The sequence below is a fragment of the Gallinula chloropus genome, assembly GCF_964237585.1.
Source record: "Gallinula chloropus genome assembly, chromosome: 2".
Classification (NCBI taxonomy): Eukaryota; Metazoa; Chordata; class Aves; order Gruiformes; family Rallidae; genus Gallinula; species Gallinula chloropus.
In genome coordinates this window covers 156157191-156175177 of record NC_140086.1, presented here as the reverse complement: position 1 = coordinate 156175177, position 17987 = coordinate 156157191, and the positions used below count along the sequence as shown (strand labels likewise).

The 17987-nt window shown below is 44.3% G+C and overlaps 1 protein-coding gene across 1 annotated transcript; it reads right to left on the bottom strand.

The window, feature by feature from the left end:
• Positions 1–4136: 4136 nt before the first annotated feature.
• On the bottom strand, positions 4137–17579 carry XRCC2 (X-ray repair cross complementing 2; the record flags this gene model as incomplete). Its single annotated transcript, XM_084260895.1, has 3 exons — positions 4137–4852; positions 12884–12965; positions 17541–17579. 3 exons carry the CDS (start codon positions 17577–17579, stop codon positions 4137–4139), a joined length of 837 nt encoding a protein of 278 aa, XP_084117021.1.
• Between the last annotated feature and the right edge of the window lie 408 nt (positions 17580–17987).

Genomic DNA, 17987 nt, shown 5'->3' with positions numbered 1-17987 from the left:
CTTAAACCAAGAAAACTGTTTAGTTGTGTTTTATTTACTCGATTGCTGAATAGAAAAATGACATTTTCTTTCCAGGTGTCCCTAAGAAATACTGGTTTATTTAAAAATAACTATAAAACCTGAAAAATACCTTCATTTGGTTTTTCTAGAAAGCTCTCATTATAAAAAGGATGGGGGAAAATGGGTGAACCAGTTCCTCCTTATTCTGAGCTCGCTGCATTAATTCCATATTGCATAAGAAGCAACAAACACAAAATCTAAGGAATATAAAAAGTCCCTGTGCCTTCAAAAGCCTTAATAATACAACTCTGAGCTGGGGAATGATGGCACTGACATGAAAGTGTTTTCCTTTCTAAGAAATTCCTGGATAAAGCAGAGTTTAGGAATACCTGCACTGTATCCTCACCATGAATGCTATGTGGTGGCACTTCTCTGCGCAGGGCCTGTTCCAGCAGCAGACCTGCTGCCCCAACGTGCTCTTCCTTCCTGGGAGACTGAGCTGCAGCAGCACAGGTCACGCCAGGTGAGACTGTGGGCTGGAGACTGGGTGGTAACTAAGGCCTAGGTGAAAGAGGAGAATTTGGACTTAATAGCACTCACTAAAGCATAGAATCACAGAATGAGTTAGGTTGGGACGGACCTTTAGAGGTCATCTAGTCCAGTCACCCTGCAGTGAGCAGGGACATCTTCACTAGATCAGGTTGCTCAGAGCCCCATCAAGCCTGACCTTGAATGTCTCCAGGGATGGGGCCTTAACTAAGTCTCTGACCCACCTGTTCCAGTGACCTACTACCCTTGCATTGAAGAACTTTTTCCTAATATCCAACCTAAATCTCCCCTTTTCTAGTTTAAAACTGTTACCCCTTGTCCTATCGCTCCATGCCTGTGGGAACAGTTCTTCCCCAGCTCTCTTACAGGCACTGTTCAGGGACTGGCAGGCTGCTGTAAGATCTCCCTGGACCCTTCTGTTCTCCAGGCTGAACAAGCCCAACTTTCCCAGCCTCTCCTCATAGCAGAGGTGCTCCAGCCCTTTGATCATTTTTGTAGCCTCCTCTGGATGTGCTCCAACTGGTCCATGTCCTTGTGTTGAGGGCTCCAAAGCTGGACACAACACTGCAAGTGAGGTCTCACCAGAGCAGAGCAGGGCAGAGGGGGAAGAATCCCTTCTCTCAATTTGCTGGCCACACTTCTATTGGTGCAGCCCAGGATGTGGTTGGCCCCTGGGCTGCAGATGCACATCGGTGGCTCATGCACAGCTTCTCACCCACAAGTAAATACACCACTGTGTTTAACACACTGTTCCTGGCCTGTGAGAGGAAACTGCATTCTCCACTATGACCTTTAATGGAGAAAAGTCTCCATGAAAAAAATGGTAAAACCCATTTCTGATGCCCACAGTTCATGAAGGTAAAACCAAAATTGCTGCTTCCCAGGTTCTTTAACACTGAACCTTTCTCAGACTCGAATCCTAAAGGTTCCTTTTTGCAAGTGGCATAGTTTTGGTGGAGGATAAGGTCAGTGCGCTCCCAGATTGCATCCTGCTTATCCCTCCTGCAGACTCTGAGGGATATGCAGATGCTCAGCATCTCTGCACACCAGGCTTGCAGAGAGAAAAGGGCAGAGCACAACTATTACAATTACCAGGGAATTAAAAAATAAATACATCTGTATTCAAAGTAAAAATAAACCTGGGATATTTAAAAAATTCCTGAGGTGCTCTTTTTGATCAATTAGAACTTTGGCTTCATTTCAACGTAGGCATTTATTTTATTGCAGGATGCAAAATGTAAACTACAGTGTGAACAATACAAAAGCTTTTTTTCCAGACAGGAATTCCAGAACATTTCCATTGTTTGGGGGTTTTTCCAAGGTATTTTTTAGCAAGTATGATTTTCTGACACGGTTAATCTTCAGTGGAGCTGTGTTCTCTGATACAAAAGGGGATGGGTCTGTGTGTTGCCTGGTAGAAATGATGTAGCCCTGTAATTTTCACATCTCAAAGTTCTGTGGCTCTGCTTGAATATTCCAAGTTCTTTCTAAAAAGATGCAAGCATATCCTTTATCATAATTACCAGTGGAGGTGTCTACTCATGTTAAGCCATCTAGTTTGGGTCCAGCCTAGGCTGAGTGGTTAAGTTTTATGATGGGTTTTGTATATTTGTGCACTTATACAAGTTCTGATATCGTGGTGTTGATGGAAGAGAAAGCAGAGATGAAATGATGGTCTATAAAATCATCACCTCTGGGGAGATGTTGAAAAGGCAAAGTTCACTCATGTCTTGCAGTACAAGAACGGAGGGTGTGAAGATGTGATCAGGTGGCAGGTTTAAAACGGAGCGGGTGGAGCTTTCCCACAGGAAGAACAATGAATCTGAACTCCCTGTGAAGAGACCTGGTGGAACCAGGAGGGTACGTCAGTTACGAATGGACCAGATGAACTCTGGGTGGACAGGCCTGATCAGCAGCCATTAAACTGCTCGGGAGCTCCCCAAGCCCTGTGAAAACCAATTCTTCTCACACTCCTCCCAAAACCTTTGGCACTGGCTGCTGAGGACACTCATTGTCTTCACAAAACCCCAGCCAAATCAGAGATGCCAAATTCCATAAACCACCCCAGAGATGCACACTCCCAGCTCTAAGTGCAGATGTCTGGGTACACAGCTGGACTACACACAGCTGGGAATCCCAACACACACTGAGCTTGGAAAAAAGCTGGCTTCCCATTTCAGGAAATTACTAGGTAAGTGTTTCCCAAGAAGAGATTTTTTAGGCATCTTCCTCAAAAAGATACTGTGCTAGATACTTCTTCTTAATATGCATTTTTGTTAATAATCTGTTCGATCTAAACTCTAAAACGTGCTGAGCAACATGACTGAACGAATATTGCTGTGAGAAATAGTTCCCCCTTGTTTGAGTAATTTAAATTTGTAAGCTAATGTAAGTTTTTGTATTAAATAATGTACTGTGTGCAATTTTCTTTCTTGTAAAGCACTTTGAAGCTTTCAAAGGGCACTCTAGGTTAATAAATAATATGGTATTCTTTGCCAGAACTGTAGGGCATTTCCCATAAGTTCTGAATCTTCTTTGCCAGAATTGCAACATGTTGCATGCCAAATCCTGCACACAAATGTTCTGCATGTGGCAAATACACACTGGCAAAGACCAGAGGCATGGCATTCCTGGATTTCTTAGAGAGAGTGGGGGAAGGGAAAGAAGTGGGAGGGCATAATGAGGGAAGGCAGGAAAACAAAAATGTCTGTGAATACATCTTAAAAAAAAAAAACCAACCAAAGAAAAAAACCCCAAAAACCCAACTGACAAAAGAAACAACCCCCACACCCAAAACAACCCTTAGCCCACACTTCATTATTCTCAGAGAGTAAACTGCTTGCTGCACACAGCACAAACTCACAGGTACCCAGAGCTGGGTCTAGATTTCCTGCAGTTATGGAAATCAGGACTCCATTTCTGGGATAGCTGCAGAGTCTTCAAATCCAGATGTCTGAAAGGACCTAAACACCTGCAGTCCTCGCCTCTCCAAGCACATGCTAACAGAAACAGAGGCTTGGTCAGGATTACCACTATTTAACAGACTGTGAAAATGAATCCTTTTCTTCAGGCAAAGCTGCAAATGCATTTCATACACCCTAGGCTACTGGGAATAAACCCAGACCAGTATTTATTGAGAGGGAACACTTGCCTTTTTGCAGTCTCCCCCACGGATAACTAGGCTCCTACTTCTGTAGCCAGAAAGAGGAGCGTGAAGCGTTACGACCCAGAAATGAAGGCAGTGCATTTGGCCCCTTATCACATCAGTTAGTTTTCTGAAGGATACCAGGAGTTTAAAGTGTCTTTGGTTGTAATTGTCTTGATTTAATCTCTTCATGCATTAAGCACAAACAAGTAATTTCAACATTCCTTGCTAGTTTGGACTGAACGTCTACAGTAATTAAACCATGTACCACTTCCTGCCCTTCACTGAATGTTAAGAAAATGGTGACAAAAATTGTTAATCACACAGCAACTACCAACAACTTTGAAAGGCACTAGACTCTAGTACCTAATCTGGTAGGTTATTAGACCTAATCAGGCCATTAGCACCAGGATTTGCTCCACATTTAAAAACCAAACCGAAGTTAAAACTGAACTCCACATTCTGCAACACTAAACGAACGCTTTACTACATGGTTTCCTTTGAGGTGGCAAGAAAGGACTGTAAAGCTTTTGGTGTTCCCAGAATTACAGTGCTTAGAGAAAAAGATCCGGTGGGTTACCATTTGTTGCCATGATTTACAGAGATAAGGCCGATAATCTGTGTCGGTTTCATGCTGAAGTTTTAAAGGAAAAAAGCTTTCTGCAGAGTTGGTAGATTTCTGCATGAGGGTCTGTGTTGTTGCAAAGAGGACCAAGTGGTGCTCTCTCACAAGCTTTTCAAGAAAGTTGGCACATTTCTTCAGATTCATCTCCTGCAGCTTAAGACTCTCTCCTCCGTTGCTTCTGTCTATCCAATAAAACGCTGATACACTATCTAAGATCAAAAGGCACAGAGAGGGGTGGGTGCAAAACATGTTTTCTAAGGAGTAGAGGGTGAGGAGTAACTGAGTGCTACTGTTGCAGCTCACAAGGAAAAGCCTCTCCAGGCACTGCTTTATCATTTCTTCCGTCCTTTGCGCCAGTCTGTTCTCCAGAATGGTGACCAGACGCAGCAGATCGAAGTGGTAGTCTGTGTCAATGAACATGACTTCTACTTCCAGGCCTCCTCCTGACTTTGGAACGATGCAGCGGGCTATTAGGTGATAGAGCATTTCTGTTTTTCCTGTTCCTTCTGGACCATGGAATTCAATGACATCTCCTGTTCAAAAACAAAGCAGCAAGCTGTGAGGTAACAGAATAAGAGCTCAGTTTTCAGCGTTCACTGAACCCACAGTCACTATTACACTACATGGAAAATGCATTTTTGAAAGTTTGATATCTGTAAAATTGTGTTAAATCCTGGTTAGCATCTCCCAAGGGAAGCCTCAATTCTCAAGAAAGGCTTCTGAAGGGATGAAAATCAACTGGGAACAAAGGTTGAAAAAAACTCCAACCCTGCCAGCAGCATCTAGGACACAGATACCAATAAAAGGCTGGCAACTGAATTTCATCTCTATCTATATTACAGGTAGATGAAAGCTGAAAAGGAAACTGCTACACAGCACTGGAAGAAACCATTTATTTACACTATGTGCACAGTTTGGTGTCCTCAGCAAACTTGCTGAGGTTGCACTCCATCCCACTGTCCACATTGCTGACAAAGACATTACACTGTGCCAGTCCCAGTACCAGCCCAGAGGAATGAATGCCACTTGTCACTGGTCTCCACTTCGACATCAAACTGTTGGCTGAATTTAGCCAATTCCTTATCCACCCAGTGGTCGGTCCATCAAACCCATGTCTCTCCAGTTTAGAGACAGAGATATCATGCAGGACAGTGTCAAATGCTTTACACAAGTTCAGCTAGATGATGTTAGTCACTCTTCCTTATCCACTAATGCTGTAACCCCACTGAAGGATGCCACCAAATCTGCTAGGCATGATTTGCCTTTAGTGCAGTCACCCTGGGCTCCTTCACCTTCCTATTTTCCATGTGCCTGAGCCTAGTTTCCAGGAGGATCTTCTCCATGATCAGGCACAGAGGTGAGACTGAGCAGTCTGTAGGGACGCAGACACTTCATCCACCAGTTCCCTCAGGACCCAAAAATGTATCTCATCAGGTCACATGGACTTGTACACCTTCAGCTTCCTCAGATGGTCTTGAACCTCATTTCTCCTACAGTGGGTGGTTCTTCCTTCTCCCAGTCCTGCCTTTGCCTTCTGTGACCTGAGAAACGTGGCTAGTGAAGACTGAGGCAAAAAATCATTGAGTTCCTCAGCCTTTTCCATATCCCAGACAACCAGGTCTCTTGTTTCTTTCCAGAGAGGGACCATGTGTTCCCTAGTGTTTCTTTTCTCACCTTTAGAAGCTTTTCTTGCTGCCCTTGATATCCCTGGCCAGATTTAACTCTACCAGGGCTTCAGCTTTCCTAACTCAATCCCTGGCTGCGTGGGTAGTTTCTCTGTATTCCTCCCAGGCCACCTGCCCTTGTTTCCACCCTCTCCAGGCTTCCTTTTTGTGTTTGCCCAGGAGCTCCTTGTTCACCCATGCAGGCCTCCAGGCGTTATTGCCTGACTTCCTCTTTGTTGGGATGCATCACTCCTGAGCTTGGAGGAGGTGATCCTTGAATACTAACCAGCTTTCTCAGGCCCCTCTTCCCTCCAGGGCTTTGTCCCATGGTACTCTACCAAGCAGATCCCTGAAGAGGGGATTAATTTAATTAACATTTAATTAATTTAATTAACATTTTAAAATGTTAATTAAAAAAAAAAAGCATTACTAGGAAACCAGTTCTTTTGTTGGATGTGAATGCAAGATAGTCTAAGTCTTTTCCAAAGTCTTCTGATTTCTTGTGTCAGAACAAGGCTCTTTTTAATTTATTAGTTGTTCTTTATAACTTTCTAATTTTGGAAACTGGATTATTTATTTATGACATTTTAGATTTTAGGCAGAAGGGGAAAGACAAGCAGTAAGGAGAATCACACAGCTATAATTGCAGGAAGGTGAGAGATTTCTATGGCCTTGGCAAGTGCAAATGGTGTAACAGCTTTTCATAGGGGGGATGCAAGAGTAGAGGATTAATTGCAACTTCACTTAAACATGTTTGTGCCTGCCTGAGCTAACAGGGTTTTTCAAGTCATTACTCAACTTCCAGAGGATGTCCTTGTTCATAATGCATACTATGTCAAGATGCAGCTTGGGATGAGGGGTAGATGGTGGTGGGGAAGAAGCAAAGCTCTTAACTTCACCCACCCCAAGCCCTGAAAGCAGTTTACACCTGATATGACAATTGTATCCATTTTGGTGACACCCAGACTGCCTGCCTCTCCATAATGAAATTCCTGCTGCTCCACAACTGCAATTCTGTTTCCCTGAATTTCTGATACTTTGAAATTTATTAAAAAGCTTGATTGCCTCCCAAGCCTTTACTCATCTGTTCTGGATGGCTCTCCCCACTTCTGAGAGCAAAGACAACTACATTTCCTATGACAGAGCAACTCGTTTTCTCTTCCCATTCCGAGGTCGCAACGTCCAACTCTGCCACATGCAGCTGCTCTGCTGTCACACAGACTGTGCCAGTGACATAACCACACCCTGTCAGGGTAAGATACCAGCTTGGAAGAACCCCTCCTCACCACGCTGGGGAGGGCATTCACTCATATTTCAAGTCTACTGAAGTATTTCAGAAAAACTGCGTAAGGCACCTCTCGTTAAAGAACTGAGGGGATCTTGTGACTGCCACCACCAGCTTTGCCACGAGACCTTTGCTGCCCTGACTGGCATTTCTGAATCCAGACCAGTAACTGAACTGGGCCAACACGCAATACAGATTGCTTCACCTACCTTTACAGTAAAATATGACTTGTTTAAGATAAAACAGCAACTCTACCCAGCCACTAAGAAGCAGCAGTGGACAAATCCCAGTGTCTGTTTGGTAATTATGCAAAATAATAGAAATAAAGGCTGTGACTTCATCTATTTGCAGACGTTTTATCAGGATGCCTGTGTGTTACCTCCTAGAAAGCTTTACATAAGGGAGTTGTAACACACAGAATAATACTGGATGAACTTTTATCGTCAAAACTAAGAAATTTATAAAAGTAAAAACTCTTAAGTTGAATGAAAAAATCATTGTCAGGCATTTTTGTGGTGGTAGATTATAAATTTTAACAACAAGACAGCTACACACCCTTCAGAGGCTGTGCAATATTGCTGAACAAGATACACATCTGGGCTGTAGTTTGACTGAAACAATTTACTCTTAAAAGAGTAACGGTTTGGACTGTAAGAAAACCTCAAGAGAGCTGGGGATTTCTGTGCCTTCATGATTATCAAAGAGGCTGCCCACAAGAAGAACGGGTGCAAAACAGAAGCCATTTATAGAACATCTATAAATGTAGGGTTTCATTAAATTAGCAACCGGGCTGTTACTGCAAGATAAGAGGGTAAATTCATCCTTCTGGATCAGAGAGGACAAACCATATACAGCAGAGGAGGAAATGTTGCCAGCAACATTTTCAAGAAGCCTTTGACATCCTCACAATAAGTCGTGGATGTATTGGTGATCAGGACTAGCATCATCCATTAACGATGTCAAAACACTTTCAAAGGAGGATTAGTAAAGGGATACTGCTATGGCATGGGAACAGTCTGAGCAGCAGAGCAGGAAGACACTTTAACATGGAAGAAAGTTAATGGGAAATTTTCCTGTTAGAATTGGTGTTGCCCAGTGGTAAAAATAGCAGTAGACCAATGTTCCATTAGCTTGGCAAAATGTATAGAAGACAAATTGGCTTAATACAGACTCAAGATTGAAGATCTAACAGATCAAGATGGATGGTTTCATATGAAATTCAGCACTGACAAATTCAAGAAGTATGTTTTAAGGAGTAGCCCCAGCACATTGCTTGTCACAACAGCTGGAACTGGCCCACTATAGTCAGACTAAAGAGTGCACAGCTCTGCAATGACATACAGGATAAACTAAATCGTGTTGCACACACGTAAATATTTATGTAACATGAATATATTTTTTAACTGAAACATTGTGCTCAGTCCTGGTCATCAATTCAGTGTTATCATTTGAATGAGAAGAGCCTGTCCTGGTTTTGGCTGAGATAGTTAATTCTCTTTTAGCAGCCAGTGTAGTGCTGTGCTTTGGATTCAGCATGAGAATAACGTTGATAACACGCTGCTGGTTTCAGTTGCGTCTGGGCAGTTGCAGTGTCTACACCAAGGGAAGGACTTTTCAGCTCCCCACGCCCTGCCAGGTGCACAAGAAGCTGGGAGAGCACAGCCAGGACAGCTGAGCCAGCCTGGCCCAGGGGATATTCCCTGCCAAATAGTGTCATGCTCAGGATAGAGCTGGGGAAGCACAATGGGAGGTGGGATCACTGCTCGGAAACAGACCAGGCACTGGGTGTGGGGGTGAGTGTCAGGAGGACACAGCCAGGCTCTTCCCAGTGATGGCCAGTCATAGGACAAGGGGCAATGGTGTCCTGGTTTTGGACAGGATGGAGTTAATTTCATTTGTAACAGCAGATGAATGCTGTGTTTGAGAGTAAAATGGGAGTAGTGCTGATAACACCCTGATGTTTCTAGTTGCTGTCAGACAGTCAAGGACTTTCTCAGCTCTTCATGAGAAAGGAGGGGCAAAGCCAGGACAGGTGACTGAGCTGACCAAAGAGAGTATTCCACGCCAGTTACGTCCTGCCCAGGATATCGGGGGGCTGATGGGAGGAAGGCCTGGGGCGGCTCCGGGACGCGCGGTTCTTGGGGGACGGTCAGGTTCTGGGACGGCTCTGGGTGGCACGGCCTGAGTTGTGTGGTTTGGTGAGAAACTGCATTGTGTATCAACAGCTTCATATATTTTGCTTTGAAGTCCTGTTAGTATTGTTACATTGTATCTTTCTGTTATCTTAGTAAACTATCCTTATCCCAACCCACAGGCCTCTTAATTTCTTGATCTTGGGGTTATTTGCCCCTTTCTCTTCCTTTTCCCTTCCCTTACTTCTCACCCCCCCTCCCCTTCCCTTTAACCTGCTCTTTTCCTTTAAGGAGCAGGCAGCTGCGTGGATCTTGGCCCTCAGCCGGGTGAAACCACGACAAATGGGTACAAGCTGAAGCTCAGGAAGTTCCATGTGAATGTAAAGAGGAACTTTTTCCACTGTGAGGGTGACAGAGCACTGGGACAGGCTGCCCAGAGAGGTTGTGGAGTCTCCTCTGGAAACATTCAAACCCACCTGGATGTGTTCCTGTGTGATTTAGTCTGGGTGATCCTGCTCTGGCAGGGGGGTTGGACTAGATGATCTTTCAACATCTCTTCCAACTCCTGACGTTCTGTGATTCTGCAGGTGGTGAGCTACTGCATTTGTGCATTATTGTCTCCCTTTGTTAACTTATTAAACTGTCTTCATCTCAACCCACAAGGTTTTTTTGCATTGTCCTCCCCATCCCCTTGGAGTGGGGGGTGGAGGGGTGAGCAAGTGCCTGTGTGGTGCTCAGCTACCGGCTGGGGTTACAGCACACCAAGCCCTAAGTTCAGTCTGTAATCATTACACTAGCAAATGTCAGTTAAACTACTTTCTAATGCTGCAGTAACACACAGGCTGTTACAATACTCAGCAACAGCTCTGCAGGTGGCACATCAGATACCTTGAAGTTACTGGACTAGCAACTTACAACAGTGAGCAGAAGCTGTCACTAACATTTGTACCATTTAGAAGTGAAGTGGAGTGGAGAAGCCTAATATTTATTCCAGGTTAATGTTGTGTGTCATGCCATTGCTGAACATCAGAGCTTTATACTGACACCCACACCTTCATTCCAGTGGCACAGGAGAAATATGACTGGCAACAGTAGGTGGTTATTTAAAGCCCGTGTCACTTTTGCTCCGTTCCAGAACAACTGAAATGGTATGTAATTAATATGCTTATGTGTTCTTAAATATGCAAGCCCATCATAATTAGAAGCAGTGACTAGAATACCATCACAGCAATACCTTTATTTTATAGTACTCTGATACATGTTATGAACACCTAACTATGATGTAACTTTTGGATAGTTAAAAAACCTTCATATTTCTGTATATTTGTTTCAAAGAACATCAGGAAAAAGAATAATTTGGGTCTTTGCACTGCTTTAGTCATAGCATTTTAGATTAAGAGCTGTTCAGTACAGACTTCATGGGCAATGTATTGCACAGTGATCTACTGAAAGTCAGGTTCATGACAAATGGAGAGGTAGGTCTTCAATGGGGATTTAAGACTGAATAATGAGAACACACATCAAAACAACATGCACTCACAGAAATACTGTGGCATTAAAAGACAAAGCAAAAATGTAATAAAAGGTGAAGTCCATTTAAGTATATAAAGCCAAAGATCTGTGCTAGTATGTTATGCAACTCCACTTATGTCAGCCAAAAATCATGACCAATATGGATACTAATTGATGCCATTTGTTAAAAGCAGAAGAAATATAGAAATACTTCAGAAGCTCGATGACCGTGTTGGCACAGAGATATCAGTGATGGATTTAGGTTTCCAGCCACCTCAGAACTGAGGTTCTGGAACACTCTGAACAGTCTGGAACAACCTAACATAGCTTTGAGATCAAAGCTGATAGTTTGATGATGAAATTATGTGATGCTCTGAACTGTGACAGCAAGGGTGATTACTGGTCCCCAGGAAGGCTTCTTATAGTCTGTTCTACCAGAACATGCTCAGTTTAGTCTCAAAGATTTGTTTCTTGTGTGTAAAGTTCATTAAAAAAAAAAAACCCAAACAACAAAACCCATACTGAAAGATCAGTATTTTCTATTATTGAATTTTTCAAAACAAAAATATCTCATATTTTAAAAACCTGTTAAGACTTCAGGAGCCTTGTGAAGCATATGCCAATTTCACTACTGGTTCTTAATTCTTGTGGGTGACAGAGCAGTTCAGAACTGAGAGCATTTAAATAATCTTCTCTGATCCATTTGTACTGGCTTACCAGTATTTCTCTGCCCTTTATCAGTGTTATATCACATTTGAAACTTTCAGAGGCAGGAATCATATATTGCTAAACCCCTAATGTATTCTCAAGTGCTGCAAAATAATACAGAGGCAGTCTCACAGTGTCTGCCTTTGTAGACTGAGCACCATCTCTCATCCAATTATCCTGATTCTTTTTATTGCTTTTTCTGCTCTTTCTTCTGAACCTTCTATAATTTGTGGGAATTCAAACTGCAGATAAGTACATTGATAACCTCTGCAGCCACGTACTTTTAATATGAAATCCATTCATTCATACATATATTCAACAACTGTAGCACCTCACAGAACGACCCTTACAGTTTGCCATTCACATGACAGTTTGTCATTCTATTTTTCTACTATCTATATCCAGTTTTGTGTAATCAGAATAGCCCACTCCATTTTGAAATCCATGAAATTTCACACAATCTGGAACACCAGTCTGACTTCCTGAATAATCAAGGAATTACTAAGTGTGCTAATTTCTCTTTCGCTCAGTAGTTCATTTAATTAAAGCATCCAATTTTAATCTTAAAACTTCTTGCTCCAAGAATCTACCATAAACTTGTTGTACCAGCATCACTGGGAGGTAGCCTGATTTCTCTGGTTTGAAATTCCCATTTGTTTACTGAAGTTCTACACAAACCATTTTGATCCCAACATTGTCCACAAACTCATCCAGCTGATTCATACCTACATACATAATGGAACTGTTTCCAAAGTTTCATTTATGTATAACCAGGATTTTTCAGGCCAAGACTGAATTGCTTGATGGCTTTGCTTGATTGAAAAACATTGATTGCTCATACAAACTGATCCAGACCACTCCATATCACCGAACTCTTTGCTACTTATTCAACCTCAAGTTCTTGGCAAATTTCTGCAGTTATGACATCACAGTGTTTTTTTTGGACTACTGATTTGAAAAAAAAAAAGGCTGAGTGACAGAATCTAGAACAAATTTCTGTAGAACTACTAGCAACAGACTAACATGTTAGATACTTACTCACCCACGTCTGTGTTTTGATTCCTGTAAAGTAGATTTTTAAAGCCCATTTAATAATGTTTTGAATGGTGTTTGGATTATTTAATTTTCTCTAGTTTGCATAAAACTACATCAACAATCCAGGGCTAAAAAAACAATCTACTTGTATGCTTATCTCTGCCATCTTACTCTGAGAATACTTTAGATCAAAACTTTTCCACAAACAGGATAAAGATACATTTTTACCATGAACAGGAGATCCTTCCTCAGCAAACAGAGAAGGTTCAAGATTCTTCAGAGAACTTCTGCCCTCAAGTCGTGCAAGTAGCTTGTAAAGAGAAGACAGAAGAGATCTGCTGTTAACTCAAAGTAATGGACTGTGGGAATTGAATTTAAAGAATTCTGAGAACTGGGAATTTTCTGTGACATCCCTATCAAAAGATTAGTTTGATTTTAGAAATGTTTTCATAAATACATACAGAAATCTATAGTCTGGACTACTACAGCAACAGACAATTAACACACAAGACAATTAGCACTCAGACTCAATGGCAATAAAGCTTAAAAAGAAGAGAAATGCCACACAGGTAGCCTAGCAAGAGGGATGGTCCCTGGTACACAGCAGTGCTGCCATCTGACAGAACAAAGGGAAAGCAGATCATTCGTAATACCCAGCACCTCCACAACAAACCACCAGTTGAGAGGTGAAACATCACCCATCAGGAGTCTCATTCGTAGGCAAAACCATGTATATTTCATCTGAAAAGTTATACAGCACTTCTCTAGACTGCAATCCTATGATATCATAGTTACTTGTTCAAACATAGTATGGATTAAGAATGATCAAAAGAAATTAGCCACCAGCGGCTCTGCAAGAAGCTTTCTACAGCAAGCTTGAATTTGTAAAGCAAGTTCTTCCAAAGCCCCTTGTAAAGCAAGTCCATTGTAAAACAAATTAGTCCAAAGTTCATAGACAATTTCTTAAATTGACAGGTATTTGCATAGCAAGTAGACAGGTATTCACATAACTTGTGTTATTTGTAGTTCTGGCATACATTCGTAAACCAAGAATTAACATTTCACCCAGTGCTAGAGCTGTTATTCCCTGCATGTATTAACACACCCGGGAAAGGACACTATCAGGATACTCAGAGCATTGCCAGAGCACGCTCCCTGGTGCTGAATGCTTCATTCTCCCTGACACCCAGCTGTCATTTAAAGATTCAAACAAGCTCTGTCCAGTTTTATCCCATCCTCCTTAAAGCCCGTCACCGAACGAGCAGCGAGCACACACCTTTAAACACACACTGCCTTATCTTGCCTGCCTCCCTGCCACATCCATGAGCACTATGCACTACTCTGAATCATCTTAGAAGCTGTTTAAACAGTTGTGTGTGTGTTTGCCTTTAACAGTGGAATAAAACTCTACTAAACGGCCCTGAATTTACTTCAAGTGGTCACGATGGGAATCTAAGTGTGACATTTTCATTGACATTTTAACTTTCCCTTCCATTAACAAAATGTCAATGCGTTTGCCTTTGTTTGCCTGTTCACACTATTCAGGGGAGTTCTCTGACACCTCCACTGAAGGGCCATAAAAACACCTGAGTTGACCTTGCTCTGGATCTGCAGATCTTCCCGTTACTTTTCACACATTTGTGCAGCGCAGAAAACACATGGTGAACTCTTGAGTGTTTTGGGAAGCAGTAGGGGCTCTCTGCAAAATTCCAGACAGACTTAACAGACACAAGAATATAGGAACATATGGTGGAGTACATGAACTAGGAGCTTGCAGCTACCAAGAGGGTCATCAGAGACCCTACACATGCAGCCCTGCAGTCCAAGGGGCTGCCTGTGCCCGGCCCCAGCCCCAAGGCGAGCCCGGGGAGAAGGGCCCCAAGTCTCTCACCCACTCATCCGGCTGTGGAAGTCGAGAGAAACAGGAAAGCCACCGCCTGCTGCTGGTGTCTGATGCTCTTCGCTTCTCAGCAAAGGAAGCGCAGCTCTGGCACCCAGTGATCACTGGGGCTCGATTATGGGTGCTGTGGGGACTGGGAGTCAGAACTACAGCCGGTCATAACACATTTCTGCAGCCCCCCGTTCCCAAATTTATGCCCACACTAGCAAATACCTCCCCTGAAGTTTACTACTTCTGGAAACAGAGAGCCCCATCTCTTAGCCTGTCACCTCTTTAAGCTTGCTGCTAGAGCTGTGGAAAGACACAGCACATTGATCACTATCCTTTACGTATCAATCTGCGGTTATTTAAATTATGAGTTTATATGTTCATTTTAAATAACTACAGGTGCTTACCCTGAGCACCGCTCCTGTAGGTAATTTATGATAATTCACTGATGATAGCGCACCTGTGTTTTTATCAAACTTGTATTTACTTCCGAGTTCTGAAGCAGGATCTCCACAGGCACTTGCCTCATTAGTGTCACGCTGGGAGCAACGGGGTTCCTGGCAGAAACAGCTACCAATTTCCCTGCAAATCTAACAAAGGTCTGTCCACGCTGCAGCACAAGTGACAGAAGCAAAGCTGCGATGAGACACTAACTAGACAGGCACCCCTCACCTCCGCTGACATTAAAGACAGGGACAACGTGGGGTTTTTCCAACTCGGCAAAAGCCACCCTGGCTCTTTCCCAGGCCAGGCATTTCCATTTTGACTGCTCACATTTTCTTCTGTAAAGTGAGGAAGGAGTGGATTTCCCCCCGGACACCACGTAAAGGGTGATCTGGATGGTGGATGTCAGTTGTCCCAAGGTTTGTTGGCTTCAGCATACAGAACACAGCACTGCTGGAGGGAGCCTTTGAGTGGGAAAAGCTTGGAAAAAAAACCCTCCCAAAACAATTTCAAATCATGTACTAGGGACACTGAATTCTACAATTTCACTGCAGATGCTCATTTCTTCTTTCATAATGTTCTTTTTCATCTTCTTTTAAACAAAACCCACTTTTCAGCAACCTACTTTGCTCTTAGATGTTCTTCAAAAGTATAATTATATTAGCAAGAAATTGCCCATATATGCAGATACAAGCAGAAAACAAGCTACACAGCAAGAGTCAGGCAACAGCTGGGTTAAATTTCATTAATCACAAGGCTGATGAGACTCAAATATTTCAACTATGTCTTTTATAATTTATCATTTTCATCTTTTTAATAAAGAAATATGCATGTGGACAGTCCCACTGACTAATACACTGCATGCTTACACTATATTGGTTTCAACAAAGCTATGCATAGATGTAGGTCTTGTCAGGAATGAGATATTACTTCATTAAAATGTTAAAGAAATTCAAATTAAATACTCCAGCTCCATTCGAGGCTGTGAGCTAACCTACGGGCTATTTACAAATACAAACCTATCTCAAGTATGAGACAAAATTTAATTTTCAACCACTCTAACCGCTCCGACTGAGCTTTTGTAAACTTTGGGCACAAAGACATATGCAAGCAATTTATCATTTATTTTATTGTGATACCCCAAAGGTGTTTTGCCAGAAGTTCTAATTTGTTGTATTAATTATATTCAATAATAAGAGTACAAGACTGCGGTCTCTGTAGAACTCTCACTAAAACTTGATCTTATGCATGACACTATTTGAGGGAGTATTGGTTTAAATTAGCTATTTTCTGTTTCAAGGGCTTTTACCATTTTTTTTCTGGACAAGATGCCTGCACATTTTGAACCCACAGGTTATCAATTCCTCCTTGGTTCGGGTTGGCAATCCATTCCATCATGAGCAGTAGGCACTGCACGTGTTCCCTCCTGGCACAGCATAGGTGGGCAAATAAATGCATTTACTCACTCGGGCACGGAGCACAACTCGTGTCCTTAATTTGTGTGTGTTTGCTGATAGTGGACAGCTGTTACTGGGGTGTTTTTTTTCAGTGTGGAAAGGGCTTAAGAACTTAAGTCCTACTGAAAAAAACCCCATGGAGCTTTAACAGTATCACACGTTTCTATGCTTTTATGTGCACTGGTGGCATATTGTGTTACAGTAACAGAAATCCCCAATTAACTGGTTGATTCCAAGTAGAAGTCACAAAAAGCCCATCCAGCAGGGAGAAAAACAAAAACACAAACAAAAGCAAGCAAAAAAAACTATCCCCAAAACCAGCAACTTCTCCAAACCTCAACCCCCTTTACTGCAAAGGACAAGAACGCGATTCCACCTTCCATACTGTTTATTTAAACCAAACCTTCCTCCCAGCTCCTCTCCTTTCTACGCAACCGCTCGGTGTGGGAGGGAGAGCGCGAACATTACGTTTATAAAGGAATTAAACACCTCAATACGCCCCCCACCCCGCGCTCCAAGGGCCCGCCACGGCAGACGTTCAGCCCGAGCCCCAGAGCCGGGGACACAAAGGCAGGACAGAGACCCGCGCTCCCCTTCTCCCGGCCGAAGCGGGCTCTGCCTCAGCCAGAGCCCGCCGCCGAAAACCCGCCACCGACCCCGAAACGCTTCACGGGCGACTGAACACCCCGCGGCCCCGCCGCTCCCCTCGGCGTGAGGCACACCCTGGGGCTGACGAGGCCCCGCTCCCCGGCAGCCCGCTCAGGGAAGGCGGCAGCAGACGGGAGGGGGGAGGGGGAAGGGAGGCGCGGCTCCGCGGCGCGGCTCCCCCGCTCCTTCCCTCACACACCGCCCCCTCGGGTGGTTCCGCGGTTGCCGGGCGCTCCCCTCCGCCCGCCCCGAGGGAGTGGGGGATGGTTGCCCGTCCCCCACCCTTTCGGGGCGGGCGGAAGGGAGCGCCCGGCGCTTCCCCTTCCCCGGGCTGCGGCCTCGCCCCGCCCGGCGGTACCCAGCACCCCGCGGCTGAGGCGAACCCGCACGGACCGCGGAGGGGGAGGGGGGGAAAGGCCGGGGGGGGGATGGGGGGACAGCGCCTCACCTGAGTGCCCGACTCCGCCCTCCGGAACGCGTCACCCATGGCGCGGCTGGGGGAGGGGGCGCAGCTCCCACTCCAGGCCGGCAGCAGCTACTGCGCAAGCGCGCTACCGCGGGTGCCTTCCCCCGCCGCCAACGCCTCCGCCTCTACCCCCGAGCGCAACAGCGAGAGCCGGTCGGTTGCTGTGCGCATGCGTGGCTCACCCTCCGGGGAGGGTGGGGTGGAGCTCACGTGGTGCTTCGTCTTGTCGGGTTCGAGTCCCGCCTCGGGCTCTTGCTGAGCCCGCCGGCCCAGCGCCGCCGGGGATTCCTGGGGGACCGGTCACTGCAGGGGAGCGGGTGTTTGTTTGGTTTTTCTTAAAGCGCTTTATAGACTTGGGGGGTTTTTTTTAGCTCCTAATGAAATGGGGGCAGGCTGTGTTGGCGTGGCTCAGAGGAAGCTCATCTGTGC